The sequence below is a fragment of the Ostrinia nubilalis genome, chromosome 14 (assembly GCF_963855985.1).
Source record: "Ostrinia nubilalis chromosome 14, ilOstNubi1.1, whole genome shotgun sequence".
Lineage (NCBI taxonomy): Eukaryota > Metazoa > Arthropoda > Insecta > Lepidoptera > Crambidae > Ostrinia > Ostrinia nubilalis.
In genome coordinates this window covers 349,613-366,606 of record NC_087101.1, presented here as the reverse complement: position 1 = coordinate 366,606, position 16,994 = coordinate 349,613, and the positions used below count along the sequence as shown (strand labels likewise).

Below are 16,994 nucleotides of genomic sequence, written 5' to 3'. Positions count from 1 at the left end.
TATTTGCGAACATCCAGAGACACAAAGTTTGGCACAGATGCCTCTATCATAATATTGGTCCAGGCAGATACCAACTCTGGCATAATATATTCCGGTTAATTCCAAAATAGTCCGGTTCTGGGCTTATAACTATCGTGCTATGTTTTTTTCACTACACAATACTCGAAACTTGAAATAATTTTATGTAGATTATTTTCAGTATTCGTACTACCGTGGGCACCAGACCACGTGGTAGATCACCAATGAGATGGACGGACCAGATCAAGGCCGCAACTAAGTGCTCGGTTAGCGAAAGTAACCGGAAAGCTGCAGTCCGCGAGGAATGGCGCCGTATTACGAGGAACATCACTCTGAATCGTGATTCAAAATGATGACCACGACCACTCTGACAAGAGTGTACCGACTGAGAAGAAGAAGAAGACTACCTATTCGTAACTTTTATGCTTGTGAGGCCACTGAATCCTTCTGCGCTATGGTTAAGAATGGAAGAAGGCATGCTGCTTGTCATTTCGGCGACAGGTGGTTTGACCTCTGACTGCAGTGACATAACGAGTGTCATCGCATTCCGCCGCCGCTTTCACTGCAGCCGACAGCGTGCGCCCGCGGCGATTTATTCTTTGAACTTTTTCAGATTTTAACTAAGATTCACCTCTCAAGTTATTATTATCGACTCGGTGTCAATTTTAGGTCACGTAACGTCGGTTATATCAACGTCGAAGAAGTTCGATCTAAGCTTGAAATTTTAAGTGAGGTTAGCATTGAAGAATGGAGCGCTGTGCAATGTGCTATTGTCGCTGCGGTGCGAAGATCAATGTCTTTCTTGGAACCTTGCATTGTATGATAATATCTACCCAAATAATACGAGTCTAAACAAAAATTGTGGTTAGAGCACAATAAATTTAGAATTGTCTACCATGATGATAGATAAGATAGAAACCTTTTGTCGTGAATTTTCGTTTCGCAGTCTCTATTTACATTTTCTGGTGCATGTCATTCGCCTCAAAAGAATCAGCGAGCACCGGGTAGTATTACCCTGTCCATCTACCATCTCTTCATATCTTATAGCCTTGCCACAATTGACTGGACTAATATTCGCGATCGACCGGTTGGCCACCCCTGTCTCTCAATTTTTTTGCTGTTCAGTTTCATGTTTCCAGAGCTACCATGTTGAATTTTCTCATATACGATTTCTCACATTAAATAAAATAAAATTAATAACCAATAAAAATATTTTATTCCGTCAAATATTTTTTCAAATGCTATTGAAATTGCCTTGATTATTCGAAATGACAGGCCAATTATTTCTTTCTAAAAGATCATCATATCGAATTTTTGACTGATCATTTGGCTGTTAGCAATTCATATTTTTTTCAATAATGTCTGACATTTCACAATTCGGATGTAGGTAATTTTCGGCTGTCTGCGGTTACATAAGTTATTATTCATCAAAATCACAGTTGTTCCGTTTCGGAACTTTGGGTATGAAAAATGATATCTTTTTGGACAGATAGTTACAATTCATTAGAAATCGGAACAGCACAATGGACGTTCGGTGGATGAGAGCTGGTCTTATTGCGTGTCATCTTCACACTGATTATGTCAGGGCCGTCGACGTCTTTTAGTGGATTCTAAATTCATCTTTCTCCTGTATACTCCATTATGTTAGTTACAATTGTAATGATTCTTCAACTTCGTCTAACTCACTATACCTACGAGTATAAACATACTTTTACCTTTTGTTTTCCTATAGTACGACTAATTCTAAGTATTTTTAAACGGTTTCACTCTACATAAGCATATCTTCACTCTAAAAAGCTCTACCTCCGAAATGTTCAGGTGCTGTATGAATATCCAGTATTAAAAGTGCTTCATCCCTTCCCCAACTAATAAGAAAAAGTTATAAAACTCAATATTTTATACACATACACATGTATAATTAATTAAAGCTAACTCGATATATCTTGTTCGATGCAGATCTTAATACTATCTTGTAGATCATAATATTGATAAAGAGAACTGTAATTTGACACGCTGCTACTTGTTGGACACTAGTTGGTTTAATTTGCGTGCACTGCCAACCCTGCGGCGGTCGTTAGGCGCGACACGACTTTCTGCCTAATGCCGCATAACGCGAATATTATGTCAGATGTTTAAGGATTCAGTAGTATTTGTTACGACTGCAGGGCAGGAAGATGGTTGTGTAATTGAGGCGGTTTTCCTTAGCTCATACTTGCAGAATAAAATAGGATGGCTCATGCTACAAAAAAGTAATAAAATAATAGAGGCTGTTGATTTTTATTTTCAGTCATTAAATTCTGAATAGATAAATCAATTCTCGTGTCAAACTCAAGTCTGGTGTGCTTGAGAGAGATTGAATTTGAGTCATTCAAAATACATGGCTTTTTATTTGTGTTATAATAACAGAAAAATAATGTAAGTAGTATAAAGGCACAGTTAAAAAAAATAAGTACAATCTGGTTGGTGGTCATGTTATTAAATAAAAATGCATCTTGGTTTTTACTAAGATCAACATCAATTTTAATAAAAAAAATATAAAAAGGTCTTAAAAACTCAGGTAATTTCTCTTTAGGTACTCTCTCATTTTCTCAGGTACTTTTAAATTTTCTCTAAGCTATGTTCACTTACATGTCAACTCAAACTTCCTAAAATTAACACTTTATAAACAGCCCATTCACGATCATGTTTGCGTAATCGAATAGTTTAAGAATTACTCACTACCTGACTATACTCAGTAGAATAAGTGAAAGAAATGATGTGATTGAAATTCTTAAAATGTTTTACAGAGTAGGTATATAAAGATTTACAGCTCTTAAAAAAAGTGTTTTTGTTGCCAAATCCCGTGATAGTGAATTTATAGTGAAAAATGCAACATGAAAGTTTAAAATATGTTTACAGCTCCTGCTCAAATAAAAAAAATCACAACAAGAAGCTTGGTAGAGTGATAGTTTTGTAGAAACACTTTATATGGGATGAGACTTTATAGTAAGTGCATTTGCTTGCAATTGCAAGAATGTTATACTATATGTACTCGTAACTAGCATTTTGGGAGTGAAATGCCGTAAAAGATGTGCAGACAACATTTCGAAGGACGTGAAGTAGTGAGTGAGCTGTCAGTTCTCTGCTCAAGTCTGGTGTGGTCTGTTGTCGGCGGGCCGGTGGCTGAGCAGCCACGTCAGCATCCTGGCGAGCGCCTCGGGCTCCTCGCAGTGGATGCGGTGGCAGTGGCGCCGGCGCACGCGCTGGCTTTGGCTCCTGGGGGAATACAGGGATATGGTACATCAAACTTCATGTCAACCAATGAAGAATAGTTCTATATCTATTCTTTTGGTTCTCTCACAATCATATCGTAATCCAAAAAGGATTGGTTTTAATTTTGTCATTCATTAGGTCTATTTTAATAGAGTTATTTGTGAGTCATCTTCATCACACTTCTGCTCCCAAGCTCACTAAGCCCTTCTCTTTCATACTTTTTTAATTACCTACCTCTCTTGGAATCTCTATCACACGTCTCCATTCATCACCGCTTTTGTGGTTTCTGTTTCATGTCTTCATTCATTCACCATTCTTACTTCGTCCACTTTTTGCTCCTTTCTTTCGTCTTTAAGCCACTATTGCTGATACTCACGCCGTGTAGTTGTTATCTGAGTGCAGCTCGCACAGCAGGCGGCGGCGGCAGGGCTCGCTGATGGGCGCCAGTTCCGCTGCGCTGCTGTCCGATCTGCGGAACACCTGGTGAGGGAACCTGGAAGGAATACACCCTCGCTTAGACCACTATGGAAGTGTAGGGTTCTCGTCATGTCGCAACTGTTAAACTGTTACAAGTAAAGGCCTATTCAGACCTAAGCGGTATTCGCTACCGTCTGCGGCAGAGAAAACCCAGTGGGTATGCGGTAATAATACTGTTCAGACCTAAGCGGTATTCGCTACCGTCTACCTATGTACCTCTACCCACAGCGGCAGCGAATATCGCTCAGGTCGCTCTAGCCGCGGTACTTGATACTAAATACCTGAGCGAAACCCGCGCGGTATGTACCTCTACCCACAGCGGCAGCGAATATCGCTCAGGTTTGCATAGGCCTTAAATCCGTTCAGTAGAAACATGTTCTGTTTCACAGAGCTGAAATTAGTGACTGATGCTGGCTATGGTAGACCATTTGTTCATAGTTACTAAAACATATTGTTACCTAAATACTAAATTGATATTGTGCTGTGCACTGTCCCTAAATAAATAAATAGATTCAATATACTCGTATTTAACGCATTCAGGCTCGTACTACAGAAACTTAGTTTAAATTATAGTTACAAAACGGCAGCAATCTGGAGCCGTTTATTAGCAAGTTTGTACGATTGCGTATGCTCGTAGTTAAAGCCTTAGGCTAGCAGTTATTTGACACTTATTTAACTTCCTATCGGAATGCTTCCTTAAACATGGAAACATGTTTATAATAACAGCCCCGGAGCCAGCGGCTCTGCGGGAGGCGTCAGTATCACGAGTCATTTCCATAGCCGACTTTCTGCTTGTGTAACGAGCGTCCTTCCGGCTAGGCGGCGCGTGCGCGCTTTGAGAGGCTTTATTTTGAAATTGCTAGCAATTTTTGTGCTCAACTTAAGCATTAGTATAATATTGGTTAACTTGATGTTAAATTCAGTAAGAGTGTTCAGGGTTTTGTTACTTTTTTGCCTGGGAAAGTCGAAATATAACACACTACAAGTCCAGGGAATTCCCTCTGACACTAAGTTAAGTATTATTAATTACATCCTCCGCGGTTTACGAGACCTACTAGACCCCTCTATATGTTTATGTAAAAATACAATATTAAGTCCTCAATATACTAAACTGTTAACTAGAACAAAATAACTGTTTTACTTCTAGGTCGATCGATAAATTAGCGAGCGTTTCCCGCATGACACTCGCACATGCGTTTGCGCACGTAACTGCGCCACGTCCATTCATGCGGGCTTTGGAAACGTTTGTGTGCCGTGCGCGCGTTATGCAACTTAAACTTATTAACGAAATGCTAAAAAAGTCTTTATGGTGTATTGCGAACACATACATTATAGAACCGTGTTTCCGACCGATGTTGTGTCATTCATGCGAAAGTAATATTTCATTCACACAGTACTTCGGTAGTGCTACTGCGTGTAATATAACAATAGCCAAATATACTCGTACCTACTTATTCTGATAAATAAATCGTAATTTTAAATTAAATAAAACCATTTTTTGACAAAACTGAAGAAAATGTATTTTCACGGTATAGGTACTCGTATAGTCACGCTTTTATTTTTGAATGTTAGTAATAGTGATCTTATTCTTCTTTGACAAGTGAAAATAGTAAATCGTTTTATTTTTTCTAATAATAAAATAAAAAATAATAATCAAGATTTTTTGGTAAAGCTGCACTAAAATTGCTCACAAACAAACAAACAAAATGTGCTCCATTGAGCACAATAATTAAAGTGCATCAATTACAAATGTATAATTTGCATGTCCGATGTATAACGAAACTTTTCCAAGTATGACAGGCATGAATGATGATTACTTAGTTTCCACATGCCAATGAAATATCCAAGAAAATCGTGGCATTGAGTGCAGCCAGCGGCGACGCGCGCGCTTCCCATACAAATTGGGTGTTATGGGCTGACCATGAGCTCAGTAATTGTTAGGGAGAATCCCGAATTTTTCATTGTTAATGATTTTAGGAAACGCAATTAAATAAAAAAGCAATGAAGCGTTTTTAACGTTAATGAAACAAATAAATTGAAAATAATTAGATACTTAGTACATAACGTTTTGTTATGTAAAATAACGAATTTGATATCAATTAGCATAACAACTGTTGGTCTTAGCAGGCCTGTTCATCTCCGCGAGTTTACATCGAAAACAAAACACGCACGATGGCCCACCTACAGGATACTATTCGACAAGGCCTCACATACGAGCGAACATTGACTCACGCACGCGTATTCTTGTGTATGATGGATGGTAGAAAATAAAGAAAATGGTGTACTAAATACTGTGCAGTATTTAACTGCCTAAATAATAATATTTTTAAGTTGCCTCAACACATTGAGAGGTAAATAAGTAGTTAATATTATTCATGATAATTCATGCTAAATCATGTATTTCCTCCGCCATTTTCCGCAGTTTGGCACCTCACGTCACATCATTTTACCGAAGTCAGCCCTATAGCTTCGGCGCAGTGCCGATCACTGACGTTTGTCAACAAAATGGTGCTTGACTCTTGAGACAGGCTAAATTATACCATATTGTTAATGACATTGAGCATACATTTTTTTAAATACCTTCGCGAAGTAAAACTTCTGTACGTACTTATTATTATTCTGTGGTCTTAGGTAAATAATCTGGTCAACCTTTTAATTACTCGTAACTGCAACAATCAAGTGCCAAATTCTCAAATTTTACGCTGCTGTATTTGTTGATAGTTAAGTGGTTATGGAGTTTAGATTCCCAGTTTCGTCATTCAAGATCGTCGACATGTCAACATGATCGACCTGTCTCTACCATAAAAGGACTATTCGCTTCCTTAAGCCTTGTCATTCTTATTGTTTCATCATCACCATAGAATAGTGACTTATAAAATTTTAAATTAATTAATTTTGCAAGTAGGCTTATAACAAGCTCTTTTACACGTCCCAGTTTTACTTTAACTCTACCACTGCTTCGGGACAACAAATGGGCTAGTGCTGAGAAGCAGCACAAAAAGAAAATATCATAAACTAGCAGCCGCCCGCGACTTCGTACGCGTGGATCTCGTTTTACCCCTTTAGGAGATTTATTGAGGAGAATAATGTTTCAATTAGCACCATATTGTCCTATCACATTCCTGAACCTGGTCACCCTATCGGTATCGTATCCGCGCGTAATCAGTCCGATATGAGGAAGTGGTGGGCAATGCGCGGACGCACGCCACGCGAGGCGCCGACCACATGTAACCGCGGCCGCATGCGCAGCGCTTGTATAACAGCACGATTACTTTAGACAAATCGCCTCGCCAAATTAACTGGCTCTATACATGCGACTGAAGCACAAACAGTGTTATTTATTTGCCTCAAGCAACCGATTTGTATTGTTGACAGTGTTGTTTTATATGTTACTGTGTCGACAATGTACACCGTGCAGTGTACAAATTTATTGAACTTGGGCATTGCACAATTATTAGCGATAGAGAAATGGACGCTCTTTCAGTTATTTCGCTTATCTGTTTCATTCTTCAACGTTTCATTTATTCCTGTAACAACTATAACTAGTTTCATCAATATCTATTCAGCAAGTTTAAAAGCTATAAACTTCAGTGAATTGCAAAGATTACACACGTAGTTACAATAAAAATTTACATAATATGTAGAGGTATTGTTCCTGTATGTACCTACTGTTAAATAATTTCAGTAGTTCCTTCTCCGCCTCCTGCTCGAAAATGAACATAATGTGACTTAATACCACAGAGATGACTTACTGGCTTTCAGGCCCCGTAGACTCCACAGTGATTATGTTTGGCGTGAGCGCAGATATGATGAGTCCCACGGGAATGAACGCTGTCACCAGGCGGAGTAGGTTCTTCCATGGGTTCACTCTGAAAATATTTTTGGTTATTGCATTTTGTGGTCTCATTTGGCCCTTAGAAATATTAACAGATAGTGTAATTTATAATTTTTCAAAAAATATTTATTTCTGACATGGCCAGGCATTTTCAACTGAGTTGAGCCAATGTCTTGGAAAAGTGATTTTATATTGTTTATGCATAGAAAACATTGCGTGTTATTGTTAAACCACTTGCTCGACTCTATCCAATGGTATCAATTACAACCAGGAGTACGAACTTACAACCATTTCAGCTCTACTCGTATCTAATACACGGTTAGCAATTTGCTGACCGGAAACTCTTAAACGCAATTACTACCGCTTTGCATAGATATCGAGAGCAACGTTTAAGAAATTACATGACACATTAACAAGGTATTTGAGTGCGGATTATAAGTCCGAATCGAATTTTAGAGAGGTCCGGCCATTACTCATGCTGGGCTAGGCGGCTGCACACGGGGCGTTTAATTGCCAGGCGATAATTTAAACGCATGAAATATTTTTCCGTTCTTTAGTAGTATACATACAGTGAATATGATATTTTGAGATATCTTTATCATCGTCAAACCATTGGTTTCTTAGATTTTTCCCAGTTCAGATGCTATGTCAGAAATCGAAAAATATTTCTAACAGAACGGCGATGTTACAGGACTGAAAGTAGAAGTAATCATAGCTAATGGGGGTTGCTTTTACTTTGACCTGACCGCAGACAGCATCCAATGTGACAAATCCATACATGTTTAGGAGTGCCCAAGGTAGGTTTGATGTATTGAAAAGTGCCCTTTCGTCGCGTCGTTTGAACGTTCAACTCGTGTGTAACCAGCCTAGCATCAAAATGATTAATTCAGCGTCCGGTTGGCAGTGAAAGGACCCGCGCAGGCGCAGTCTTTATTACGCTCTTTTACTTTCGCACTCTACTCCTTATTTTGTTTATTGACGCATTCATAATTTATGTTTTTCCTCGTTTATGTGATCTGATAAAATCTGCAATCAGCAGTCGACTTGTAAACAGTTTTTTGGAAAAACACTCGTATTTATTTCATACAAGCTTAAAGTGCTTACCTACATCAAATGGTCCAACGTACGAGACTTACCGTTTCTTAACATCCACGCTGTTATTGTGGTTATCTTTCAAATCGTCAAAGTTGAGGCCGAAGTCCTCGTCGTCAGGCCTCTCAGTGAAGGCCTCCTGCACCGGGGCCTTGTACAGGCCTCCTGCCGGGACTCTCATGGGGGCCTCCATGGTGGGCTTGGAGTCCAGGCCCTCCGACGGCCTCCAGGAATTCTTGCCCCTGGTGAGGACGCTGCCCTCGATCTTGTAGGGGAACTCGTGCTGCCTGAACACGTCTTTTGGGGGGCTGTAGAGGATTGATTTGAAGTTGTCCTTTTGGAAGCTGTGGATAAAATAGATTTCGCTTTTTAATATTATTGTCATATTTATAGCACAATGATTACGTTTACCTACTGGCTACGGCCAGGAAAACATTAAAAAGCGAAAAAGCTAAGTATTATTATTGTTGGTTATTTCTTGACTAATTGTTTACTAAATTAATTTGTGGAAAATTTGCAAATCGCAAAAATTGTACAGTTGTTTTCGTTATTTCATTTCATTTTACTCGTATTTATTTTTAATTGTTATTGTGTAATAAATCATATCATTATTGTTGTATTTTTCACATTTTTTTTGTTAATTCTTGACTTTCTCAAAACTGAATTAATTATATTTTTAGTATAATATTATCTGTACGTAGAAAATCAAATAATACTGCCTATCACAAAAATACATAAATAGTCTCCTAAAAATCAACTCTCCATAACTAGAAGAGTAGTAGTTTACCTCACAAATCCTGATGGAGGTTTCTTCAATGGTCTGAACTCTCCGATCGTGGCTCTCGTGGGGATGATCTCCAAGCTGTCGTCTTCAAAGAACGTGCCCAAATGTGGACTCGGCTTGAACTCTTCACTCATGTTCTTCATCTTCTTTTCTTGCTTCACTGCCTCCATCTCTGTTTCCGAGCTGTTGGTCATTTTTTCGTAGCTCGATTCCGCAAATGCTGTCTCCAGCTTCCAGACGGTGGCGTCTCCGTTGATCTTGTTCTTTTCTTTGCTGTCATTTCTGGTGATGTTGGAGACTGGGTACAGGGTGGTGGTGTTCTTGAACGCATCGGGAGGGACGTCCTCGAGGCTCTCCGTCACTCTGTGGCCGGCTGTTGTCGCGATGACCAGGGCGATGAGTATTAGCTAGGAAGTTAGTTTTTTTTTAATGTTAGACAAGGCAGGTATTTGACCGCAATCGCACCTGGTGTTAAGTGAGATGCAGTCTAGGATGGTACATATCTGCCCTGTAAGTACCTATTCACTCTCGCTTTGAAAACGTAAAAAATGGTGTAAAGATCGAGTCTGTTTGTAAGTACGTAACCTACCGAAAACCTGTCAGTAAAATGCTATTATTTAAAGACAATTAATGCTTTTAATTAATTTATTTTTAAGCTTAAGTATTATTTAGCAATGTCTCATAAGTTAAATATAAAAATAGATAAATTTTAATAATAACTATTAAAACAAATTAACGCACGACGGAAAAGCATTAGTATCTTATGTTCTCAAACAATTAGAAATGAATCGTTCAATTAATGAAAATAATACATTTTGCGAGAGAAAATATTAGAAAATAATCATCCTCATAGAACTAGTGGAAGAAAGCAACCGAACAAGTGCCACAAAGTAAAGAAGCACATAAACTACTGTATTTATCGATCACTGATTGCTCCTAATTAGTGACTTGATTAAAAATCAACACGTGATTGATTTGACTTCTCGATACAATTATTAAATAAGTTAAATAATTACTTGATTGGAATCAATTGCATTAGAAGAAATAAGTGTAAATGTATTTAAAAGTTAAAACGATTTACTAAACACAGCTATGGTAAGTCTCGGATAGTGCTTACTGGGCGATGCAAATGGTGTAATACCACAGATTTATTGTATTTAACTTTCGCTCCTGTGATTCTACCCCCCACGGCGCCGAAGGCTGTAAGTCGACAATGCGCCGCGTGAAAGCTGGAGGCGATCTTTAGGGCCAAGGGTCAAAGCTTCATTGCTCAAGCTTTTTCTATCTTTACGTTTGATCGGGATTGCTAGCTGGATTGGAAACATGGCCTTAAATTATCAAATGATTCGAATTTATCGCATTTGAACAGAATAATCAAATTATATTTTTTTGTAAGTTCAGTGAAACTAGCCTTCATAAAATTTGTTTTTGATTTGATGACAGATAATTTACGTAATATAGTTTTTGTGTATGCTTATAAATATTATTTAATGAGGTTAGAACTCTGATAATCAAAAAATTTAATACAACATGAATAATTTAAACGTGTCATTGCGTATTTGATCAAAATAATTTCCTTTTATTGTAATTGGTTGTGATGAACGCACAATATCTAATTGCTATCGTTTTCAAATAATGACGTATTATAGCCTGACCAGGAACATAAAAACCCTGGCATAGAGGCGCGTCAATCGCATTTGATAGTGCAACACTGAGTACAGTCGTACCTGTGTTAAATTAATAGGCTAACTTTATGTATCAGGATTCAGGATTACGGGCTAATATGATATTTTCATAAATTAACCAAAAAATATTATTATAGGTAACCTGGTTTAAATAAATTAAATGAAACCATCAATCGAGCTAGTAGGATTTATTTTATTATTCATCAATAATCAAATTCAGAACTTGAATATTCAACTGCAATGTTTGGTCATGAACGCTTCAAACTCGGTACTTCTTTCCCAATTCCATAAAATTCAACACTTAGAAAGTGACAGAAAATTTTAAAATAGGTAGTTGAAACAAACCACAGCTAATTTTCATAGTGGACTGTACTATACGATAAACATGACAGTCAATTTGACAACCTTTGTCGGAAACATTATTCAATGAAAATATTGTCCGAACCCATAATATTTCTCTTCGACAAATACTTTAACACATTGTGAACCACTTTTCTTTCACGACTATAAAAAGATTTTAGCAATTTAATTCACAAAATCAATTGCGCACATTTAAAATAAAGTTTGTTTACACTTTGACAGCAATAGACTGACATGCAAGGTGACATGTCAATGAAGTTTTCAGTTACTGTTGCCATTAAAAGAAATTAGTACCATTAGTTTTCCGCAACATGGCGAGGGTTTTTATGTTCCTGGTCAGGCTATACATAATTGTTGAAAAAAAAATGCGTAGCTGGTGTTTTAGAAGTATAATGTTATATTAAATTAATGATTAATCGGCTTTCGACGGAGCCATATCGTACTTTGCGGAATAGAAGAAAATTATCTGTCTTTCTCAATTCTCATTTTGATCATGTGAAAATAGATTAGCATGGCAAGTTTTATTTGTGATTGCGGAAAGTTAAACAAGCTGTTGCATACTACTGCATACGTGTTACGAGAGTTAAGCGTAGAGAAGTGTACTTGAGCTTAAGCTGCAAGTCACCGCGCGGTCATAGCGGGGAGCGCATTGACACTGCGCAGTGGCTTACTGTTTGGGTGAAAGTGAGCCGCGTTGCGCAAGCGACTGGCCGGCTCCGCGCGTGAGGCTGGCCACACACTAGACATAGAGGACCTCAGTGGGCTGAGAGCGCGTCAAAAATGACATTAATGACGGATTGTACAGCGCCCCTAGCGGAAACGTTCAAGAACTAAAATTTTCATATATTTTTTAAACGCGCTCACTAGTGAGCAAATTCACAAACAGTTGATGTAAACTCACACTCGGCCCACTGGACTCTCATTTTAAAGTTTTCTTGGTCCTTACGAGCAGCTGAACGCGTCACACAAGACGGAAATCCAGACCGTAGAGTTAATTATTGGTAGGTTTAGTCTGGGTTTTCCCGTTATTTATTAGAATCCTCGTCCTATCCTAGTTATTATAACAACCACATTTATTTTTTACTAGCGTGAATTAAAGGAAACTTTTATAACTATATACTTCTACAGCAATTTATTCGCTAATGCACCATGTTTTAAATAGTGTGAATGACGATAAGTTGACTACTGCACTGTTTCTTGATTTGTCGAAAGCATTCGACCATATCTCCCATGAGAAACTACTTACCAAAATTCATGAAGTTGGCATTAGGGGGCCTGCGTATACATGGCTTGCATCATACTTATCAAACCGCAAACAGACAGTAGTCATTAGCGGATTAACTAAAAATAAAGATCTTTTATTTTACTCGTCTGACGAAAGACAAAACAAGAGTGGAGTCCCACAAGGGAGTGTATTGGGACCCACTCTATTCTTATTATACATAAATAATTTATCTGACGTAACAAATCATAAATGTATTCTATTTGCTGATGACATTACAATAATTATAACCACTGACAAAAAAATAAATACAATTAAGGACCACGAAATTGACATAAACAATACTTTACATAATACTATCCAATGGCTTGACAACAATAATTTGACAATTAATCTGAATAAAACTAATTACATACAATTTAATCAATCCAAACACTTACAATATAATTTTGATTTAAATATAAATGTTGGAAATGTAGCAATCCGTCTGCTCGTTTGCCTCCTGTCACATAAAAAAAAAATCAAGAAGGCATCCGAAACAAAATTTTTAGGTATAACAATCGACCAAGACATTAATTGGAAGGCACATGTAGATGATCTCTGTAAAAGAATCAATCGGTTTGTATATGCATTGAAACAAGTTAGGAAAGTGACTAATATATCAACAGCACTAGAGTCTTACCATGCCTATGTTGAATCGATTCTGCGCTACGGCCTCATAGCGTGGGGAAATAGTACAGATTTTAATAGAGCCTTCATCGCGCAAAAAAAATGTATTAGAGCTATAGCTGGGATACCATCCGACAAATCGTGTAGACCCTTATTTCTAGAGTTTGGTTTGTTACCATTACCGTCTTTGTATATTTTAGAAATATGTACTTTTGTCAAGAAACATTTTACGTTGTTCAAAGGAGTCTGCGATATAAATTTGCGAACCCGCAGAGACCCAGATAGACTTGTCCTGGAAGTCATACCTAGATCTGAGAAATATAACCGAAATTGTGTAGCAATGTGTGTTAGAATATATAATAAAATACCAAAAAGCATAAAAACATTAAATTCTAGCCAATTTTCAAATAAACTGCGTGGATGGCTTAAAAGTAAAAACTATTATAGTGTCACAGAGTTCCTTAATGACCGAGAGTTTTGAATATAATAATTATGTAACAATATTTAGCACTAATGTATGTACCTTTAACATGACTGGGTTTTTGGCCCAAAATTAATATTTGCATGCTTCGTGTAAGCAAAACATGACTGAACATTTTTCTGTGTAACATCTGTATATACCGTGTTTTAAGCAAATAAATGTATTCTTATTCTTATTCTTATTCTTATAAAGGTAGACAGAGATATGCGGTCCTAATAACGGTGCTTAGTAGTATTTTACCAATTTCAATTTACGTGTTAGGTTTTATTGGTATTTACATCGGGTAAACGACATCCACGTTCACCGCTCTAGTGCGCAACCACCATAACTTACATCCGACAATTTATCGTTTTCGCCGAATTCGGACGTTTCCAAGTTACGAGTATATCCTTGCGTTTATTTCTTTTCCGACATTCTTTTTACATAACGCTATGGAAATGTCAAGGTGAAACTTTTATGGAATCAATAGAGCCGCGGCATGAATGGCCATTCACAAGTCGAGATAAGGCGTCGGAAGCATTTTTAACATGTGTAAAGGTGATGAGGACGTGTTTCGACAAATTTATGAGGCTGATAGTGACGTTGTGCAACGCGAAATGGGCTTATTTAAGAACATGAGTGTGTTGCAATAGAATTTCCCATCGCAAATATTACATAAATAAGCGTTACAGCAAACTTTCATCCCTTATAAACAATAAAAATAATCAATCTTCAAAAGCTTATAAGGTGCTTGCACACAATAAAGCTTTACACAAGCTTGATCGATAAGTGTATTGATTGAGCCTGTTTTAAATAGATGTATCTATCATCTGACGGTTGATTAATGATATGAGGCGAGAGAATAATAGAAGGCCTCTAACTGCTTGCCAAATATTTAAGATCTGGGTCACGTCATCCATCGTTATCAGAGATCGACGTTTGCGCAGCGCTTGGAGAATGGGCTCTCGCGCGCGAAGAGCTTACTCGTACCTAGTTTTATGACTTGGTGAACAACTTTCAGACATTTTTGAGCTTGGTTACTTAGCCTATCAGTCTTGAATCATCTTTAGTCAGTACCTACATACTTAATGTTACTTTTCTTGTAGATTTCGATTTAAGAACGTTTCGTCTCCATCTCCTTTTTGCAGGTAGATAAGTAATTGATAAACGGTGATGTAAAATTGAATTCGATTTTTAATTTTAATCAGAATTTACAATGTTTTTATAGGCTATTATCGCTCGTTAGCAAAATTACTTATTTCGTTCTTAGAAAAGATATGAAGTAGATATGGTATGTGCGTCTATGACCCATAAAAGTTATTTATCAATATCGGATGCGATTAGTAGCTGTAATATTGGAAATCTTTATAGGCAATTTGCAATGTGAGAAAATGCGACTTGTATCTGTAATAAACAACAAAAACATCATTAATAAGATTTGACAAGCTAATCGCGGCTGGAATTATAAGGGTTATGTCATCGGACTGCTTGGCACGAATCTAATAAAATTGTAACCAGTAACACTATCCTGTGCAACTGTGCAAGACAGTCCACATTAGTTATCGAGCTTTTTACTTTCTCTGATTTGAATGTCAAATTCAAGCAAGCTTCCTGAAATATGATTAGGCAAATGCGTCCATCTCTCTTTCACACCACAACTCCTGTGTAGTTAATATCTACAGCTTACTGCCTGAGAAAAGTAGAAAGGACAAATGACAATCTAAGGTAGAGATACTCGTGTTAAACACGGACCGTACTTATTCATTCATGTGCTTTTAGTAGATACAGGGCCGTCTTTAACCCTAGGCACTTAAGAATTTTAAGGATTAAGGGGGGCCCTTATCATCTGGAAAAAGGACACTGGGCACGAGCCCACTGGGCACTTTGGGCACTTGCCCAGTGGGAAAGAGGGGCCTGAGTAGATGCACGGATACAGAATCTTACGTATACTTCCGGAAATCTAAAATAAACCTTCGATTTGTTCAGGTCATTTAGGCACTTTACTAAAAACCTGTTCAGTGTCTTATATTACTCAATAGCTTAGCTAGAAATGAATTTACTCGATCTGTTTCTATTGCGACATTCCTCGGCACAGATTCGCAGGTGCCTTCGCGAAAGCGGCGCGCGCCGTGGGAACAAAGTGTTGCGTCGCCACCGCTTATGTCATGTCATGCGTGACGGATCGGTGCCGCACTGTTACTGGGCCAGTAAATCTATGCGAACTTGTTACCATGTGCAAATTATGTGTCTGTCGCTAAGCTGGAGCTACTACAGAATACCCAATGACTCTACATAATATGACATACCTTGCCCTGTCTTGGGTAGTTTTCTGAGCGTAGCTTTACAAAATTAATAAATCCAGGCAAACTAATTTTGTATTATACGTTTTCAGTCAGCTTAATATTTTGTCTCTTAGTAGTCATAGATAAGTTTGTGCAGGTTTTGTGCACATCATTATTGTTGATGATACACTATCTTCGACTGGCTTGAAGATTGCTAAATACAATTTCCGATGACGTTTATAGTGGTGCTCCATTGATTAAGCAGTGGTTGAGTTGTGGACTACTGTGAATTATACGGTGCAATAACTTCTTTTAATGTAATTTAATTTGTATTACTCACCATATTTATCCGTATAATGACATGTTCTCCATGTGACTGGCCCGCGGCGCGTGCGCCTCCTATTTATAATATCTCCAAGATACTTCCATTGTCGCATCTGCTGCGGTGAAAACGACAATTTTCCGCCAGGTACACTGACTGGAATAATTACTTGCACCAAAACATACACGTCGTGTTGCTTTAACAATGGACCTTATATCACGCTTGGAGGGTAATGCCGTTTTATAAAGGTACCAAAGTTGCAACTCTCTAGTAGAGCTTCCTAGTGCCCACCGTACACAGACATAGGAGACTTGAGAACGCTGGTAGTGCAATAGTCAATCCTACATCTGTCATCTGCCATAATGGGGATGTTGCCTGGGTCAAAAAGCAAGAGTTTTAATTAGTCCGTCAGTTAACTTATCAAAAAATACTCTACACGTATTTTTCACTTTTTCAAACTAATGAAAATTTAAAGAGATATAGCGCGCCAAAGTTCATAAGAAGAGGCCCGTGACGTCAACGCTTGCTTAAAAATG

At 37.8% G+C, this 16,994-nt stretch overlaps 1 protein-coding gene across 1 annotated transcript; it reads right to left on the bottom strand.

Annotated features, from left to right (window-relative positions):
- Positions 1 to 3,143: 3,143 nt before the first annotated feature.
- LOC135078282 (uncharacterized) lies at positions 3,144 to 16,650 on the bottom strand. The gene is made up of 6 exons (XM_063972880.1): positions 16,477 to 16,650; positions 9,462 to 9,865; positions 8,719 to 9,018; positions 7,500 to 7,616; positions 3,647 to 3,763; positions 3,144 to 3,273 (listed from the first exon to the last, which is right to left on the bottom strand). The coding sequence occupies exons 1-6, from the start codon at positions 16,477 to 16,479 to the stop codon at positions 3,144 to 3,146; spliced, it is 1,071 nt and encodes a 356-aa protein (XP_063828950.1). The 5' UTR covers positions 16,480 to 16,650.
- Positions 16,651 to 16,994: the final 344 nt, after the last annotated feature.

Coding starts and splice junctions, on each gene's coding strand:
- LOC135078282 (XM_063972880.1), bottom strand. Junction 7,617..8,718: donor AGCGTGGATGTTAAGAAACG/GTAAGTCTCGTA, acceptor AAATATTTTCAG/AGTGAACCCATGGAAGAACC. Junction 3,764..7,499: donor TCTACGGGGCCTGAAAGCCA/GTAAGTCATCTC, acceptor TATTCCTTCCAG/GTTCCCTCACCAGGTGTTCC.